The following is a 19,469-nucleotide window of genomic DNA, read 5'->3' on the forward strand; positions in this document are numbered from 1 at the left end:
CGTGAGGGGCTGAGGGGGGCGCGGCCTCCGCGGCGCCTCTCGCGAGGCCGCAGCCTCCTTCCCCCCCCCCGCGCCCCGCTCCGCCGCCCGCCCCACGTCACCGCCGGAGCGGACGGGGACAACATGGCGGAGCGGCGGCGCCACAGGAAGCGGACCCAGGTACCGAGCCCCGCCGGCCTCACGGCCTCCGCCGCCCCCCTCGGGGAGCCCTCGGTGGAAAGAGCGGCCGAGCCCCGGGCCCCGAGGCCTTCCCCGCGGCCCCCTCACGGAGCTCGGGAGGGAGAAGGGGAGGTTGTGGGGGGGGGAAGGGGAAAGGGAAGGGAGGCGGTGGAGCCCCGCGCCGGGACCTGAGGGGGGTTTGGGGTGGGAATTTTCTAGCAAAGCGCCGCGGGGCCGCCCTGAGGGGCTCGGTAGGGCCGGGGGGAAGCGGGTGGAGGTGTGGGGGAGGGCTGGGTGTCCCCCCCCCGAGCCGTTCCTGCCAAAAATTGGGGTTTGTGAGTGCTGCGGGGGTCCTGATGCGGCTCTGTGCACAGCTACAGCATCAGGAGCTGGGAGCTGGTGTGTGTTTATTATTAGCCCTAACGCTGAGGAGTGGTCAGGTTTTATGGCCGTGCTCGGAGTGGAGGTGACGCTTGTGAGGGGAATCGCAGAGCTGCTCAACAGATGGACGCCTCAGACTTTGTCCTTCTGCTTCGCTGCCCCCCGCTTTCTGCTCCTTTCCCTCCCCTCCCCTGAGAAGATGGGGATGTGTCAGTGCTCGCAGTGGTGCCTGTTCCCCTTTAATTCAAATTACCGTGAAAAAACGCAAATAGTAATTAACCAGAACCTTGTTAAATAAGTTATCAATCACAGGCGGTGGGCATTACAGGGTTATTCACTCTCCAGAATTGTCCCAGCCTGTCCCTTACCGAGGAGGGATGACAGCAGCCCAATCAAGCATCCATCAAAACCAAATTGAAAGTAATTTAATGTTTTGTATAATACCCAGGGCTCTGGTTTTGCAAGCACTTAAGCACATGTTTACTTCCAGCCTGCTAGCAATAGGAGGATTTCCTGGGTTGTTACCGATTGCATCCGTGTCTAGGTGTGAATGCTGAAGGTTTGGGATTCTGGCCTAAATTTGTGGCACAGCTGTACAGCTACGTCCCTATTGCCTCCTCGTAGTCCCAGTGACAATGGGAAGACAGGACACGGAACAAAGAACATTGTTGAATGCCCAGAGGGTGATCCTAATTGGTCAGAGTGAATAAAGCAAGATGTATTTTTCTGGTTTGCCTTTTTTTTTTTTAAGCTTTTTGAACTTTCTTGACATAGTTACAGTATGCTTATCGTGTTTCAGGATAACACTGCAAGTTGCTTTTGAAAGGAAGAGTGGGGTGTGTGTTTGTAGGTGTCTGAAGTGCTTTAGAAGTGAGTACTTACTTCAGGGCAGTGTGTACCCCCTGCTAAAGAGGCTATTTACCATGCTGTGAGCGGGTTTGACATCTGAATGCCCCATCACTAATTTCTTGTCAAGAGTAAGACTGTAGCAGGAGACAGAATATTTAGCTGTGGAAAAAGCTGATGGAGCAGACCTCAATCACAAATATTGCGTGTACAAAAACAGGCTTTGGAATAATTTTATATCTACCATCAAGATGTGAATCGTGGTACTTTGGTCAACAAGCTAAATGTGAGATGAGGCATGCAAAAAGGGGCAATAAAACAGCTCAAAATTCTCTCAAGCCTGCTTTTCCATCGGAAGCGATACCAGGAAGGATTTATTGTTCAGGATGCATTTTCATAACGAAATACGTTGCCCAATCTGGACCGCTGAGGCTCGACTCTTCCTCTGGCAAGGTGAAAGTGAGGGAAGTTACAGAAATCCTAACTTCAAAAGCCGGAGTGAAGACGTTTTGTAGGTTAAGTTGTCGCTGTCATTCCTGACGGTAATTTAACTGTAATTAACATGGAGGCACGCAGCAGTGCAAAGAGCCTGTTCTGTGGGAAGCAGATTGCTAGAGCCAGTGGGCTCCCACGTGATTCAAACTTCTGAAGTCAGGGATGCTCGATGTATATGAAGGACTTAATAAAAGAAAACAACATATGTTGTCTGATGGCTAGTTTAATATTTCTTCTTGAGACAGACACCTCTCTGGGTGTCAAAGACATCTGGGGGATGTCTTTGGATGCCTATTGCTCCAGCAACCCGATGAAGGCTATTTCATCTCTTGGGAAAAACAGTCTGTCCTGAAACGCTCGCTTAAACACCAAATCTTGAGCTGGTCGCTTTGACGAGCGTTCGGTTGGGTAACACGTGGCACTTTGGCAGGTCTGCGCTTGGGCTATTAAGTCGGCATTAAGTTTTAATTACTTTGGCCAGATTCCATTGTGCATGGTTTTATTCTGCAGATGTGAAGTTGTGTTTGCGTTGCGATTAATAGCACTCACATAGCATCCTAGTGCTGTGCCCTCCACTCTCAAAATGCTAATGCGTATAGATATCACTTTTATAAATAGAGAAAACTCTTCTGAGGCACTCATTTGGCAAACGCCTCAACTGCAAACTGAGGTTTGGGGGTAACAGGAGAACATGCTTTTGTTGTTGGATTTTTTTCCCTTCTTGGATTCAAGCTTTGAGATTCTCCTGATGAAGGACATGGACTAAATGGTATTAACTGTTCCTGCTGGTCATTCTTCTGTGCCTTGATTTGGGCTCTGCTGGAAGGAAAATGTGCAACAGCTGCATTGCTGCAAAGTGGTACAGCTTTTTGGGAGTGGGTGCGGAAAGGGTCTTCTGAAATGACAATGCAGTACTGTACCAGTACGAGAAATGTTAATGCAGCTGGCCTGTTTTCCTGTTATCTTCTGGTAAATTTGAGTAAAGCCGAGTAGGATGATAACCAGGGAGAACAGCGAAGTAGCTTTTTCAAATGGGAGTAGTATCAAGTGGTAAAGGAAGAAGAAACAAAGATTGAGGGGGGAAAACAGAAAAACAGGAATTTAAAATAATAGCTCCTCGTGTCAATAACAAAAGAATCCCTGTAGTATGAAAATCTGAATTAGGTTTTTGGCGATAGGAAGGGAGAAAGTCAAAACAACTGGCCTCAGGTTAGGAGAAGACTGCAGCTGGCAAGTTTTATCTTCCAAATACCGTGCATTGCTCCTTGGGCATGGGTTTTAGAACCCAATGTGTTTTGTTGTAAATATACAAACTCACAGTTTTTTCTCCAGAAAATTAGTGATAGCTGCAAAGAACGAAGAAACAAACAAATACCTCTACTCACGTAGGACATGTACAGGACAAAAGCAGGTTAACCTTTTCCTGTACAGAAGAGTGAGCGTCTTGTGGCCAGCAGACAGCCGCAGCAATGCAGAAGAACTGGTTCCTCTGCCTGCCTCTGCCATGGCGCCTTTTGAGAGACCTGGGGCAATCCATGTAGTGGTCATCCGGGCAGGAGCCGGGCAGCTTTACCCTTGGTAGGCACTGAAGAAAATTCAGACGGAGTCCTAAGAGCAAGGATCATCCCCTAAAGCGTTATTTTCCCCCGACCCAGCCTCATCCAGTGATGCATCAAATTGTGCTAACTTGTGTGTTCCTTCTCTGCTCTACAGCATCTTGGTTTCTTTTAGGCAAAGTCCCCAAGTTTCAACAGAGCGGGTGAGGACGACACCTTTCCCTGCCACAGAACATCCAGCCTAAGGTTTGGGTATGAATCTTCTCGAGGAGGGAGCTTTGGGGTTTCACGTGCCCCGTGTGAGCACCACTGATTGAAGAGCCTGCGATTGTTTTTCAGTGTGCCCTGACACCCTCAGCATCCTCTGGAAAGCTGATGTGTTTGAGTCCTTAGCAGGACAACCAGAAGCCAGCCCCTACCTTAGGGGGGACGTGAGGGCGTTCCCATCAGCTAGGTACAGGTGCTCCATGTAGGTTGGTGGCTTAGCCCCCACCACCTCTATCTGATTAGCAAAGGGTGATGCAGGGGGTCTCTTTAGGGGCTGGGTTAGGTGTTCAGAGATTCTTAGATGGTTAAAATGCTGGTTGTCCCTGAAGAGTTCACCCAAACTTCACTGTAACAACATTTAGGCATTTAGAAAATCCTGGGAAATGTCTGTGTGGGTTTGGATGTCAACACTTGCTGAAGATGTAAGTGTCAGTGCCTTCTAGCCTGTGTGCATTTCGTTTGTGGTACCGGCCGTGTGCTGAATGTGGACTTCAAAAGCAGGTGGCAGTGGTTACAGGAGCTGGTGGACTGCCATGAAGTCCATGCTGCCTAACCCCTGCTCCAGCAGTAAGTGATGGTTTGTAGTGGGTCATACTAGAGCTGAACCCCACGCCAGTCCTCGTGCCTTTCGTGCCATACTGGGAGTGGAAAGGGACTTTGGGATAAAAGATCCTCTGACGGCGCAGAGGAAACGCTGGAGCCAGCTCTGTGCCACTGGCAGTCCCCCCTGGAGAAGGCTCGTTTGGCAAAATGAGAAAACAGCATCCTGAGAGTCTGCAAGGCCGTGAGAAGATAGGCTGGTGATTCAGCCCAACTCCAACGTGCTTAGACCATCCTGGGACGAGATAACTTGGATGCAGCTGTGTGTGCAGGCAGGGTATGAGGAGGAGAGCGTGGAATGATGTAGACTCCTTCTGGATGTAAACTCCCAGCTGGGAGGATCGGCCGCACCTGATTAAGTACGCAAATGTCTTGCTTTCATTATCTGAAAGTTGTATAAACTGTTCGGCTTCAGAAACCGTCTGTGAGGGATGATGTTCTGAAAATCGAAGTGTGCAGGTCTTCTGTCTTCCCTATAAAAGTGAACTTTAAATATTGAAGAGTTTTCACACACTTTTTAAGGCTGTGTTGTCTGCTTTAAAGCTTCATAATTTATTCCAAACTACCCCTTATTCATTTGTGTAACCCTTTTCTAAATGTACAGGAGGCCTAAGAAGCCCCCTGTTTGGCTATTTCTACAGCTGGACATAGAGACCTGATAAACTGCATCTTTAAAAACTTGCATTTAAGGTATTGACATTTTCAGTGCTTCTGTTGACTTTGCTTTATGACGGAATTCAGTATTCTGTCTGTCATCTGCTTTAATATTGTAACAGAAGTCTGGCTCTGCAAGTAAAGGGCTGAAAATAGGATGAAAAATGGGGATTAATTTGCAAGGAAAACTTTCTAAGAACGAGCTTGGTCAAACTATGGCAATTTCTCTGACAGGAAAGCTTTTTTGCTTGGGTTACTCCGCAGCAACCCCACAGAAAAGGACAAAGCACTAGATAGTAAGGAGCAATCAAAAAAACTGGTGCCAGCCGCTGCCTGAATAGCACATCACATGGCTTAGCAGAATCGTAAACATTTAAGGAAGGAAAAAATATGAAATCCTGGCAGAGGAATGGAGTGAGTGACTTCTTGGGCTGTTTCACAGACCGTGCTACAAAGAAGAGCGTTTGCGTTGTGAATCGTCATCAGGAGTATGAAGTGCTGGTTGGAAACGTGAGAAAAGCATTATTCTGAAATACAGCTGCTGCATCTCATCGTTTGTATCCATGGCACCTTGGTGTGGATGCCGTACCGTAATCATGTGGCACGTCCATCCGTTTCCCTTCAGTGCATTGTGGTGTAGTTTGTTGCTATTAAATCAAATCTGGTTTGGTACCAAAATTAGTAAGATAATTAGGGATTTATAGTTGCTGGTACAAGTGCACCATATAAGGGGACATCAGACCACAGTATCTAAATGATGTGTATGCGTGCACTGCCAGTGGGTAGTTATCTGCTGTTACACACAGACTGATAAAATTGGAAAGGAGAAAAATGAAGGGTCGAACACGGAGAAAGTTTTTCATCCATGTGAGGTCTGTTAGGATCATCTGGCGTGTGTTTGTAAACATAACTGGTGAGTGTGAGAGCATAGTTCTGCACACAAACAAAGAATTCAGGCTTAAAAAATCTCAGGAGGCTCAGAACTAACAAACCACTGGGTGCTTTTGGTAAGGTGGATATCTTGCGCCTGATTGATTTTCTTTAAAAAGGTAGGAAAAGCAAAAATCTCCTTTAGAAGGATCATTCATTAACCAGTTGATTTTGAAAGCTCGCAGTGCAGGCTGTTGAAAGTTAACTGCTCGCACTGTCTGAAGTTTTTATTCAGGGGTAACAACTGCCTGAGCTTGCGTTTCTGCTTCTTGCAATATTGTGGTTGTGCAGCTTCAAAGCAGGAACGGACCTTTAAAAATGCCGTGTCTTTAAACTGAATCTTTGTGTTCTGTATATCCCCATAAATCCACAGTCTTCGTGGCTTCTGTGCTGCATTTCTGTGGGCAGCACAAGGACAGGTACAGAAAAGGTGCTGCCGGCCTGCAAAAAGTCCTGGGGTGTCTGTGTGACGGATCCCCAGGTCGCAGTGGGGAGGGGACCTGGAGACCTGAGCCCTGCTGATTGAAAGAGCTCCTACAAAAAGGAGTTTGAGGAAGTTTGTGTGAATTGGTGTAATATCCCAAATGTTTGTTCCATGATTTTCTGAAGCAGGAACGTTCAAAAGGTCTTCCTCCCCCCCTACAAATACTAGGCAGTAATTCAACACAACTGAAAACGCTTATCTTCTGCCTTCTGTCTTACAAGTCCTTTGAATTCTGCTACTGGTCTGCAAGTTGGGAAATGTATGGCATGTGTTGATGTCTGTAGTCTAAGGTTGCCCTTTTCCTAAAATGCCTGTTCTGGAGCGCATGTACCTCATCGTGCTGCGCTTTATACTGGTGTTCCTAGTCCCTGGACTGGGAGAACCTCCTCGATGGTACTCGTGAGTCTAAGTCACGTTGTAGTCGTGCAGTTGTACTGAAAACTTTGACACAAATCTTTCAACTTCTATTCAACATGGTTTTCACCCCTCTTTGACATGAAATTCCAGCTGCTCAGTATTCTGTCAACATGCCTGTGTTGCTGGCATTTCATACATGCCAGTTCTTCTCTTTGTATTGTTTTTCTTCACTCTCAGCTTCACAACTGTCTTCCTCCAGCCTTGTAAGCAGCTTTCCATTTGCCAAGTGTCCAGTGCTTTCCTCTGACTTCCTCCTTTAACTTGCCTTTTTTACAGAGCTGCTGAATGAGTTTGTTGTTGTTACTTTTAGATCATCTAACACTAGATTCTGGGATTATGTATTTTTTGCATGTTGTAGAAAGAAAGCTCTTGAGAATAATGACTTATGTTCACGTCTTTTACATTTTGTTTGTTATTTATAAATTGCCACCAAATAATGAGGATTTTGCAATATCTGAATTCTGAGCCCAAGTGAATGTTTTTCCCATGTGCTTAAGACTCTCTTAATTTTGCACTTTCTCTGTTGTAGGAGGTCGGTGAGCCGTTCAAAGAGGAGAAGGCTGTTGCTAAATACTTACGGTTCAACTGTCCAACAAAATCCACCAACATGATGGGCCACCGAGTTGACTATTTTATCGGTAGGGTTACTTTTAACCACGGAACTAAACTGTCTAACAGTGTGCTGGGGGTGGTGGGAGGAGGATTTTGTTTTTATTTTTTGTGCTTTATCTAATAAGCACCGATCTTTCAGTACAGTTTTGAAAACTTAGATAAGCATTAGGTAGCTGTAAAATTAATCTTATCTGAAGTAAACACAATAAACGTTTCACTCTGTGATTTAAAGGTGTGTAGTTGTCAAGTACTTCAGAATAGCAGCTACTCATTTACCTTAAAAATTGAGAAGATGTGAAACGACACTGGAACTGACTGACTGGTGTGGTTCAAGTAATATAGACTCCAGGATGAAATAAATGTCATTCTTTCTAACACATTTTTTTTCCCCCCCATTTTTCCCTTTAGCCTCAAAAGCTGTGGATTGCCTCCTGGATTCTAAGTGGGCAAAGGCAAAGAAAGGAGAAGAAGCGTTGTTTACTACTCGGGAGTCTGTAGTTGAATACTGCAACAGGTATGACCTAATCTAAATCATCCCTTTTATTAATGAGTACAGTTGTCAAGATGTCTTCGTTACTTAGAAACAGTTTTGCTTAGGCCTCTTTGATAAAAGGACTTGATGCATTCTAAGACATTAGCATTAGTATGTAAAAATAAAGACTATTTTTATTACTATGTTTGAGGGTGTCAGATGAGAAATAGGAACAGTGTAGTGTCGTCATCTTTGTTTCACAAATTCTCTTCTGCATTTGTTATGCTGTTTGGGGCAGCAAATTTTCCTAAATGTTATAGCTCTTTTATGTCAGCAGGATGAGAGCTCTCAACTGTCTCCTTCCTGTGGACCTGGACTGCCATTATGGCAAAAGCTGAACTTTGAGGTTCAATTTATTCCTCTCATGTGGCATGTCTCTGTTGCTTAGCAGACTCAAAGTGCTTTGTTTAGATGAATGGCATATTCTGGCCCTTCTATCCTTTTTTGGGGCTGAATCTTATACTTGGAAAGCTCTGCAAAAGCCACTTACAAGTAACAACTATATTTAGGGGGTTTTGTTGTTTTGTTTTTTCTTTTTGGGCTTCTTAGATAGCCATCCGTCAGGTGAGATTCTGCCCCTAGTTCTAGGGCTGAGACAGGGCTGATGCCATTTGATCTTTGTGCTGACTTAGTCAAGAAAATTTAGGAAAAAGAACTTATTTTAATGCAAGCAGAAAAATATCTTCCTTTCCAGGATCTTTGGACTGAGGTCTGTATGTTTGCCTCTCAGTTATTAAACCATCAGATGAGACAACAGTTGGTTGAGTCCTTCAGCTCCAGCAGGATAGAGAGTGACAATGTAGCATGCAAAAAAAAATCCATTTGACCCTCTGTTCTCTGACTTTTATCACCAGCATCATCTCGTGCGCTGTTGTCAGGGTTTTAAACGTTAGCACTGTCTGCTTCCTTGGCCACTTGGGAGAGATGGAGAGATGTCTTAATACAACGGGGAAAGTAGTCCCTTCAGCAGAAGAGGCTGTTTAGGCTTTCATGTGTATTAAAAAGAAGTACCTTAACTCTCCTGGTGTGGCTGTTGTGATTGTTTTACCTGCCCTATCCAACAGAAAACAACTATCAGATTCTGTGTCACCATCCTGGGTCGGTTGCATTGAATAGCTCCGTATTTAATAAGTTCCTGTCCGCATTCGTAGCGTGACTCCAGTGTGTAAGGTCTCCTGGTGCACTCACATATCCATCTAAAGAAACCACAGCACTAACGCTGCGTTTGGCAGCTCTAAAGAGGGCCAATGGTGGGAATAAGCAATTCACTGCATTTCACTGTCATGTGAAGGTCTGTCCTGCTTTACCAGCTGCCTGTTGGCTGCTCCGATAGCGTGGTTCCATGCTCGGGCCCACTGCAGGGGGCTTCCAATGTGGTCAGTTCATGCTCCATTGGAGGCAGGGATGGCTCCCCCAGCTGAGAAGAAAAGTAGGTGCTCCCAAGCAAGTGGTCTACTGTTGCTCGAAATAGAAACTACATGAACAGTTGTCTGAGGGAAGTTTTTTTGGCTTGGTTTGGTTTTCTTATTTATTTTAATTAACCTGTGTCCTGCTTTCGATTGGGATAAAGTTAATTTTCTTCCTAGTAGCTGGTATGGTGCCATGTTTTGGATCGAGGATGAGAATAACACTGATAACACACCAGTGTTTTAGTTGTTGCAGAGCAGCGCTCACACAGAGCCAAGGACTTTGCAGCTCCTCGGGCTGCCCTGCAGCGAGCAGGCTGGGGGTGCACCAAGAGCTGGAGGGGACAGAACCAGGACAGTGGGCCCCAACCAAAGGGATATCCTATGCCATGGGGTGTCCTGCTCAGCAATAACACTGCTGGGTGAGCAAACAGTTCTGTTAGCTGCCTGCTGGGTTAAACCACAACAACCTGAAGCAGCTGTCTTTGATAATCAGCGTGCATGTACGTTTAAGCGGTAGAAGGACTTCTCTTTCTTCACTGAGTTCCTAATTTAACAGGCAGTCCAGCATAAGGATTTGATCTGCAGCAAGAGATGAAAGAAACCAGGTACAAATCAAATCGATTTGATGCGTAGGGTCAGCTTTTTGCTGTGAATTGGCCCTTGCAATCATAACCCACTGCTTCCCCTCAGTCTGAAGAGCAGGATCCTGTACTGCTCTTCCTACTCTGAGTTTGGGTATGGGCCTTTCAAGGACATTACTTGTTACACAGCATCAGGACTTGTTACACAGCTTCAGGACTGCCAAATACTACGTCCTATGGCCCAGCCAGCCATACATGTACTTGCTGTAAGGCATGTTTGTAGCTAATGTGAATGGAATGCTTACACGCGTGCCACAGTTCCAGTGGTAATTTTATTCAATGTGCACCTCTTACCAAGTAACTTAATAAGCTGTTTGTCTACTTCCTTATTTTGGCGATGAAATACGTTGACATGAACTTGCAAATATATATCAGATAGTCGTATTAATGGGAAAGATCATTAAATTGACTCAATGGCTTTCTCCATCCTACATCTTGTGTATTCACTTGTGTTTATGCCAAACACTGGCACAGGAAACTACGTTTTCTACTCAGTTCTGAACAGATGAACAAAAAAGAGCAAGAGGTGAGATGGGGTCATTTGTGATGGTGACCTTTGTCAGTCAGTTATGCTGTTCGTGGTTATATTAGGTAGTCTAGACTGTTACCTAATGATGTAAGCGTGTGTAAACATGGTAATTCCAGCCACACTTAAATTGTATCATCTAACTTTTTTCATTGTAAGACTCCTGAAGAAACAGTTCTTCCATCGAGCATTAAAAGTGATGAAAATGAAACCTGACAAGGATACAAAGAAAGAAAAGGAAAAAGGAAAGGCTGAGAGTGGGAAAGAAGAGGAGAAGAAGAGCAAGAAGGAAAGTGGCAAAGATGAAAAAAACAAGAAGGAGAAAGAAAAGAAGAAGGATGGGGAAAAAGAGGAGTGTAAGAAGGTAAGTGCAATCTGCAAGAGGAGAGACAAACCTGTTAACAGAGAAGACATTAACTGGTATTGTTAAGATCATATTGGCTTCAAAATATGGTTGTTTTTTCTAAAGTCTTTCTTCCTGTTTTGGTCTTTAAAATACCCGTTTTACATTTTGGAGTTCTGATTCTGATTCAGGTCAAAACGGAGACTTCAGTTAGATCTCCTCACCTTGTAGTGCGGACTGAGTTAATGAAAGCTTCCTTCTGCTCTGCTGCAGCAGGCACTGATGCTTTGTGCAGCTGCACCTTAGCATAGATGGATGTGTATGTGTGTGCCCTAACATCTCAAAGCGGTGCAGCTGTGTATGTAAAATGAAGCAGCAGTTCTGCCATGTTTGGTGATAAGAATGTCTGGAATGTGATACTTGGTGCTTGCAAGTAGCTCTGTAATACTGGGCCAGCTTTGTGTATGGGAGCTCTGTTATTAATCTCCTTAATGCCTAGTTTTTACAGACGTCTGATCTACATTCTTTACAGTTCCTACTGTTATTACTGTACAAGTTTTACATGTTTTCTTCACGTTTTCATTCCTGATTTATTCTAGTAGCTGAACAGAAATCATAAATTAAAACATTAGGAATCTGCTGGACAGACTCGATGAAGAGATGTATTTTGTCTTCTGTATACAGTGATATGAATCCAGTGAGAGTTAGTAGGATAGTGCTCAAAGTTACCGCAGTCTGGGCACTCCTGAGTGAGGTAATGGCACGCAATCAAAGGTGCAGTCCACATGTACAAAGGTCTAGATCTCAAAAGAAAGCTACATGGCTAATAAAGGAATGAGAAACAAAACAGTCTTGCTGGCGGTCAGAACAGAGAAGGCAGTGTAAGGTTACCTAACTCCTGAGATACCTTACAGTGCTGATGTTGAAAGTTAGGAAGTCCTCCAACTCACTGTAATCTGAAGTGTTATTATTAAATGCAATGTTAATTTTTAAACTAATCATTAATTATTGAACTGATATTTTAGTGGATGATGTAAGCCATTGGGTACTAACTTAACACAGGGCAAAAATTGTAAATTTAGTTTCTAGCAAAGAAGTAAGCGAAGAGAGTGAAATAGGAGGCAGGGAAGAGGGAAGCACAAGGTCCCAAAAGGACTGAGGAAGGTAGAGAATGAAAAGGCAGAAATTGATTCTGGAAGGATGCCTGTGTGGTAAATGTGGCACCAAGATACCCATTAATTCTATGAGAGCTAGCGATTATAAAGCGTCGTACTCTGTGCTTGATCTCTGTGTAGACTTTGTGGTTAATGTCAGTGGAACTTTGCTGTGCATTTGAACACATTAATCCCAAATTTACAGCTTAGTCCTTAGGTACTATGTATAAATAAAATTTCTCTTTCCTTACAATTTGCCTTTATTTTTAGATACCCAGTTGTTAAGGGATGAGGACAATAAGAAATACAGTAAATATATTGTTTTCACTTAAGATCACGTTTCGTTTTTTTTTAATTTGTAAAAAGTTGTCAGACTTGATATATTAAATACCAGAAATTAAAACCCTGTACATGTTTTTTATGTATAATTTGTGTTTCTCTCCAGGATGAGACCCCAGGAACACCCAAAAAAAAGGAAACTAAGAGGAAATTTAAACTTGAGCCACATGAAGACCAAGTTTTCTTGGATGGAAATGAGGTAAGATTTATGGATACTTTCTAAATTTAGTGTCAGTGTACTGCCAGATTATAGCGTAATTTACATTTCGTCAGACGTTCTTGTCCAGTGGAAGGGAAAAATAATGACAATGTGATGGGTTATCTTGAAACACTGGGTTTTAGATATCTACAATGAGATTAGGGGCAGATAAATGTAGAACAGGAACTTAAAAAAAAATCTAAAAGAAAACCTAATTCCCTGTACTTTACATGTTATTGGCCACGAGGTGAAATTTTTGTCCTTGTGGTGTAATCAGGTGTTGGAGCAGGCTGTGCAGGAGGTTCTGCAGTCTCCATGCTCAGAGGCTTTCAAGATTGGATCAGGTAAAGCCCTGAGCGACCTGGTCAGGCGTCATGGCTGACCCTGTTTTGAACAGGGGAATGGACTTCATGAGGCTATTTCTCATGAAAATGGCCTCATGAGATTTCTAAACAAATATCAAGCCTTTTAGAACATGAAGTGCAATCCCAGGAGTGGAAGTCAAAAGTATCTGGCATCCAGAGGCTGCCTGACTTTGTGATCTGAGCAGCTGGGTGATTCTGAATTCTTATCCTGGCTTTACCACTGAAATTGTGTGTGGTCTTAAATACTTTTTGCACCTTTCTTTCCTGGAAGTCAAATCATTTAATTCTTCAACAGTTCGGTTAACGTACAGAGCCATATTCCTGCTTTAAAGATTTGGGATACATTAGGAACTCTTTACTTCAGCAAAAATAAACTGTTCTCAGCATGCTTTGTGTCACTGTATGGGAATGTCTCCTGGGATTCTAGTAGCCCTTTGGTTATAAAACATGTGGCAGTGAACTCTAAATAAATTACTTGTGTGGAAAACGTGTTTCCTTTATGTATCTCTTTTTTGATCTTCGCAGTCAGATCTTTTACAAGCTGTCTTGATCTGTTTCATCCCACCTTGTGTACAATCACCCATACCTCTGATCCTCCCCATTGTCTTTTACATGGAGTACCCAGCATGGCATGCAGCATTCAGAGCGAGGCTGCAGTGCTGTATTAGCAGCATAATAGTCTTTACTGGTGTCCGAACATTTTTTATTTTTATTTTTTAGTGATGAGCTCCCATTTTTCAAGAGCCGCAACTCCCATAAACTTTCTTGAGTAGGAGCTAATTTAGAGCCATTCCTTGGGTGTTTACATTAGAGCTGTTTTTTCTTTTTAATTCTTTTGCACTTAGGATAGCGTGTAATACTCAGTATTTATATTGTCCAGTCATGATCTTCAGTTTGGGTTTGCCGAGCAGTTGAATGGCAGCAGAGCAATGCCTGCATATAGTTACTTTTTATACCCAGTGAGAATAGCATTAAATACTTCTTGTTGCATCACACTGAAAAACTGCACTACTGCCTCATCTAAGGCGCCGTCTTGGTAGTTTTTATCAACTTGTCTGCTATGAGGGCTCCTGGCTGCTAGTAGTCAACTGCTTCTTTGAATCTTAACTATTGATAACTATAAAAACTGTTCAATTTTGTGAGAAAGGGAAAAAAATACTAGTTTAAGAAAACTGCCCTTCACTGGGAAGGTTTTTTCATTAAAAACTGAACCTATCTGATTCAGATGGAGCCACAGCTGTCATGCAAACATCTGGTACTCAGTGTTGCAATGGTAGGCATTTAGGTAAGTGTGCTGTGGTACAGAGGGTACAATACATTTATCTGAGGTCATCAGAGGGGACTTGAGCTGAATTGAGCGTTTCAGCTTGATGCTTTGTTCCATGGTCAGTCTGCTGGTTTTTTTTTTGCTTGTTTGTGTTTCTCCTCTTAAGAGAATCTCTTCAAAGCTAGAAGCAATTTTTGTTTCCAGTTGTGGACTTGAGAAATTTTTATAAGTTTTTCTTGGCTCCGTGCTGAGCAATGTTAATGTGTAAAGGAAGAACAAAAAAGATGACAAGAAACACCTTGATTCAGTGACATTTCTGAATCTTTCGTTTCCCCATCAGTTTTACAGTTTGAATGTTTTCCCTGGAATTTTGTCACCTGTAAGTTAATCTGGGAAAAAACTTCTTTTATGAAGCAATTCTTTGATAGATCTCGATATTTCCTGTGTTTTTCTTAAACAACGGGGAAGTTCATTCTCTCCCTGCCTGAAGACTTTGTCCCAGCAAGGTAAACTCTGCATCATGTCCCGCTCCAGCAGCACAGTGTCCTTAGGCCTCCTGCCACCAAGCTCAGATTACGATCAGTACATACCTAAGGCAATCAGTAGGAGCATGCAGGCGTGCAGCCCCATGGCTGTTTGTCTCTTTCTGCAGCTCTTTCACTGACACAAACCTGTTTCAATTCCTTAACACTTCTTAGGATACACAACCCCTTGCCCTCCTCTTCTACCTTGATATGGCAGAAATGTTATTTTAACATTTGTACGTTAACAGCCAGAGTGCTGTTTTCTCAGTGCAAAGCAAGATAGCAAGGCACTAAGCATTTGAGTGAGGAAATAAATTAAGTAATTTATCAGAGCACTTGCTTTTCAAGTATTAATCACTATTTCTGTTGTAGGTGTATGTGTGGATCTATGACCCTGTTCACTTTAAAACATTTGCTATGGGACTTGTACTGGGTAAGTAAGAGTAGACAGTAGCAAGCCCACCACGAATGGGGGAATATCAACAGGATATCTCTCCTTGCAGAAATGTCTCATCTTCCTGGACAAACTGTTTTGCTCTTCAGTTTCAGCATGACTTGATACCAATCACATGACATGGTTTTTGATCTCAGGATGGAGGGAGGATGCATGCAAATAAACAAAACACACACAAAAGACAGCTGAAGGCATAGTTCAGCAGATGTCTGAACTCATACAAGTTTGCAAGCTGTTTATTTCAGTTTAAACAAATGAGCAAGTTGCTTCATAGGCCGCTGTGGTGGGTTATATAAAAATGGGAAAGATATTAAAGCTATTAATTTAAACTATAAATAATACCTTTCTGACCCTTGTGTTTGTTTGGTTTAGGCAGTCAGCTTTTGTTTTTTTTTTTTTAAATTGAATGTAATCTTGTTGTTCACTCACATCAGTGAGCTAACAGCTAATTTCACTGCTGGTCCAATGCCCTTGACCTATACTTTGCAGCTTCCTCTCCGTGTGAGAACCACCTTTCTAGGGAACCACTGTCATCCCCTGGGGCCATATTCAGCTCTCTGATCAATCCTTGGGCCACCAGGAGCTCCACCCAGATCTCTGTGCCTGCTTCCTGCTGGACTGGTTGTTGGCAGCTCCCTGCTCACCTTTTTGCTTATTGCCTTTCCAGGGGTGCTCCTTTCTCTTTTGATCAAGTATAACAATGTAGACTTGCTCAGTGTGGTCCCTGGTGTCTGTGTAAGCACTATGAAAACAGCAGGGGAACTAGAAAATATTTCAGTCAAGGCCTAAAATGCTATCGTGTAACTCATACTTTGCTAAGCCAATACCTTGAGTAAATGGTAAGCCTAGAACCTTCGTGTATGTACGAGGAACAACTAAGCACGTGTCTCATATGTTTGTTCTTATCTTCCTATTTAGTGATCGCTGTTATAGCTGCAACCCTGTTTCCACTCTGGCCAGCAGAGATGCGTGTTGGTGTTTATTACCTCAGTGTAGGTGCAGGCTGTTTTGTAGCCAGTATTCTTCTTCTTGCTGTTGGTAAGTGTCGGCCTTCTTCATTTTATCAGCAGGTGAAGTCTAAAAGGGTAGAAACATTTAAACATTGGCTCAGATGGGTGAACAACCTCAATTACTTCTGATTATTTTGTTAGCCAGTAGCCAGACTGATCCTGGGTATCTATTTCCTTAGTGGCCACTGGGTGTCAGGGTTGTGCCACAGAAAGAAAAGTCTCAGGCTTGTTCCACCTGTTTGTGCTTCCTCTATCGTGGAGATTTGTTTACTGCCTCAGTTTAAAAACAAACAAAACAAGAAACCAAAAAAAAACCCAACAAACAAACCATAATGCCAGAACATAAGAACAGATTCAGTAGTGAGAATGGTGTAACCAGGATTTTAAAGCATTAAGAACTAGATCATAGACGGGATATATGGTTACTGGGGACAAGGAAAAAGACTTGGTAAGTAAAATAAGAATAATAAATCAAGAATGCTACTGCAGAATGAGAGGATTTTCCTCAAGGTTGCCACTATTGCTGGCTTTGGCTGTCTGTTAGCACTGGATACTTCTTACACCATAGTTGTACATTGTGCTTATAATAACAAAATTTCCCATTTTTTTAAATACAGCTCGCTGCATCCTTTTCCTTATTATCTGGCTCATCACTGGAGGAAGGCATCACTTCTGGTTTCTGCCAAACCTTACAGCAGACGTGGGATTCATTGACTCCTTCAGGCCCCTGTACACACACGAATACAAAGGACCAAAAGCAGACTCAAAGAAAGAGGAAAAATCAGAATCCAAAAAGCAGCAAAAATACGACAGTGAGGAGAAATCAGACAGTGAGAAGAAAGAAGACGAAGATGGGAAAACAGAAGCAACGAGGAACTCGGGAACGGAAGGCTCAGGAGGCGAGCGGCATTCAGACACTGACAGTGACAGGCGTGAAGACGACAGGTCCCAGCACAGTAGTGGAAATGGAAACGACTTTGAAATGATCACAAAAGAGGAACTTGAACAGCAAACAGATGAAGGGGATTGCGAAGAGGAAGAGGAGGAGGAGGAAACCGAAAGTAGGCCTTCACATGAAAAATCATAACTCACTGTGGTTTTGGGACTAAGTATGTGCAAATGGTTGGATTTTCTTTGTTGGCTGATCACCAAAACATAGACCATACAGTAGCACCTTTGTTTGCTGAAATATACATGTTACCAAACAGTTTTATATCTAGTTCCTTCATTTTTTTTAACCATTAACTTGATTACTTGGTACTATGTTAATCATTAATATACATTTACAGAAGTTTTATCAATCTGACAAGTTTTCTATTGATTAATAGATTGCCCAGATCATCCTCAAACATTGAAAACATAGCTTTCTGGTACTTGCATAACTGGTCAATTAATTTCACTTCTCAAACTTGCTTTTGTAAAACAGGTAAAAGTTGAATGACCAAATCTCAGATTATTCCTAGTTATACTCATTTGATAGCTAGTTAGGTAAAGCCCTTCGTAGCCCACAACTTTCTTGATATTTTTCCTGATTTTATTTTCAAAAGATTGTGAAAACTTTCCTAAGAAAACTAGTTTTAGCAGAAGTATTTTGCTGAAAATATGAAAGCTGGTAGTGCTGAATTTGGCTGCAGTGTTCTCTGTTTCTCCAGACTATGTGCCAGCAACTTAGGAAATCCAAACTGGTTTTGTACATCTGGTTCAGAGAAAGATGTCATCTCCAACAGGTGAAGGAAGCAGCACGGTTTGGAAATGACGGCTGTTTTCTTTCTCCTGTTCCATCATAATAATTAAAAAATGTATTCTGTACATAATTTACAAATAAAGCAAACCATTTACTTTATCTGCTACTTATTATTTAGAGATTTGATCCAGCATTCAGTTTGTATTATTAAAGCCATTTTGTGGTGTATCTATCAGAGAAATGCAAGTCAAGAGGACCTCACAGAATATTTGTGTATGATCAGTAGCTGTTCCACAAGAGCTTTAGTTTTGTGCCAACATTCCATGTATTTGAGTATGAGTAAATTGATCCTTATTAAATGAAAGCAAACAACATAGCTGTATGTATGCCTTAATGTTAAAACTTTCTATTTTCTGGAACTGGAATACTTTTTAAATGGAAGAGGCCGGAGAGTATTCATCTGTTCAGAAATATGGGTAACTCAGAGCTAATATGAAGTGACCATAAATAATTTGTTTATAAATACCTTGAAGTAGTTTGTGCAGTTTCTCTTATGCATCCCTTATTTACTGGATGTTTGGAGGATTTGCTGTATGGTTTGATTGACTAAGCATTTAAGAAGGTAAAGCTCGGCATCATTCCTCTAGATCACTAGAGCAGTAACTATAGATTTCATTGTTTCCTGAACCCATTCAGAGAAGGGTAAGCAAGAAATTTTAATAACTGACTCAGAACTTTTTTTTTCTATGCTAAATTGCTTCCCCTTCCTTCCAGCACACGCGTTTTTCAGATGGTGCAAATACATCAATCATAACAGGTGCACTGGTACACAACTCATGGGTACAGTGTCATTTGTCTCTTAAATGTTCTGAATATTTGCTCCATAAGAAAACATAAATTGGACCACTTTTTTATTCATTTAGCAAAAAATCAAAGGATCCACTACCCAAAAAGACAAACTCCTGGACCCCCGTATGTTAGAGCTGATTAAAATAACAAAGCTTTTCACTCGCTTAAGCAGCTATTTTGCACTTAGCTCATACAGATGCTACTTTTCTTTGTGCTTGTGTTTCACATATCCGTGTCTAACATAAATAACAGAACTGCATTTCTTTCTGTAGAGGCATCTTCAGCTAGCTGCCCCTAATTCACAGCGCACCTGACCTTCACAGCCTGCTCGGGAACTCTTGCTTTTAACCACGCTGGCGGAGTTACAAAATCTCCTTGTGCTGGAGCCATCCTTGCAGTTCATCAGGTTAGATTCTTGCTGATGCCCATAGGAGCTCAAGTAAGGGTGCCTGATCTCTCACATACGTATCTTTTAGAAGCTGACTGCAAACTAGCGCTTTAAAGAGCACTACTACGCCTTGAACCCTGTACAATACATAGAGGGGCAGCATGTCCAGCAGTGGTTCCAAGTCAGCAGCTGACCTACTGGCAGTTTTTGGAGAACTTAGTTCTGTAGATTTAAGTGTATGTTTCCTCCAAAAAGTGAGGATATCTCTGTATTTAATGGGTGAGAAAAAGTTGAAGGGACCAAATGATGAGCAATGCTGCCACCTGCTACATGGGCCTAGGGACAAACATCCAGGTTTCAAAGTGAAGCGTGAAAAAATTATAT

At 42.7% G+C, this 19,469-nt stretch overlaps 1 protein-coding gene and 1 long non-coding RNA gene across 5 annotated transcripts in view; one reads left to right on the forward strand and one right to left on the reverse strand.

Annotated features, from left to right (window-relative positions):
- Positions 1-18,374, forward strand: SEC62 (SEC62 homolog, preprotein translocation factor). Its single transcript, XM_027464260.3, has 8 exons — positions 1-159; positions 7,319-7,427; positions 7,810-7,915; positions 10,669-10,873; positions 12,452-12,544; positions 15,073-15,133; positions 16,073-16,192; positions 16,782-18,374. The coding sequence occupies exons 1-8, from the start codon at positions 124-126 to the stop codon at positions 17,249-17,251; spliced, it is 1,200 nt and encodes a 399-aa protein (XP_027320061.1). The 5' UTR covers positions 1-123; the 3' UTR covers positions 17,252-18,374.
- Positions 15,112-19,469, reverse strand: part of LOC113844462 (uncharacterized) — a 12,865-nt gene continuing 8,507 nt past the window's right edge. For all 4 annotated transcript variants that reach the window (XR_011811304.1, XR_005267772.2, XR_011811303.1 and 1 more), the window contains one exon: positions 15,112-16,231. This is a non-coding gene — a long non-coding RNA (uncharacterized lncRNA). The remainder of the gene's footprint in view (positions 16,232-19,469) is intronic.

Source organism: Anas platyrhynchos, chromosome 9 (assembly GCF_047663525.1).
Source record: "Anas platyrhynchos isolate ZD024472 breed Pekin duck chromosome 9, IASCAAS_PekinDuck_T2T, whole genome shotgun sequence".
Classification (NCBI taxonomy): Eukaryota; Metazoa; Chordata; class Aves; order Anseriformes; family Anatidae; genus Anas; species Anas platyrhynchos.

Excerpts from the sequence above, each read along its gene's own strand:
- SEC62 (XM_027464260.3), top strand. The coding sequence starts at position 124 with ATGGCGGAGCGGCGGCGCCACAGGAAGCGGACCCAG. Across the intron at positions 160-7,318 it reads GCCACAGGAAGCGGACCCAG|GAGGTCGGTGAGCCGTTCAA; the intron begins GTACCGAGCCCC and ends TCTCTGTTGTAG. Across the intron at positions 10,874-12,451 it reads AAAAAGAGGAGTGTAAGAAG|GATGAGACCCCAGGAACACC; the intron begins GTAAGTGCAATC and ends GTTTCTCTCCAG.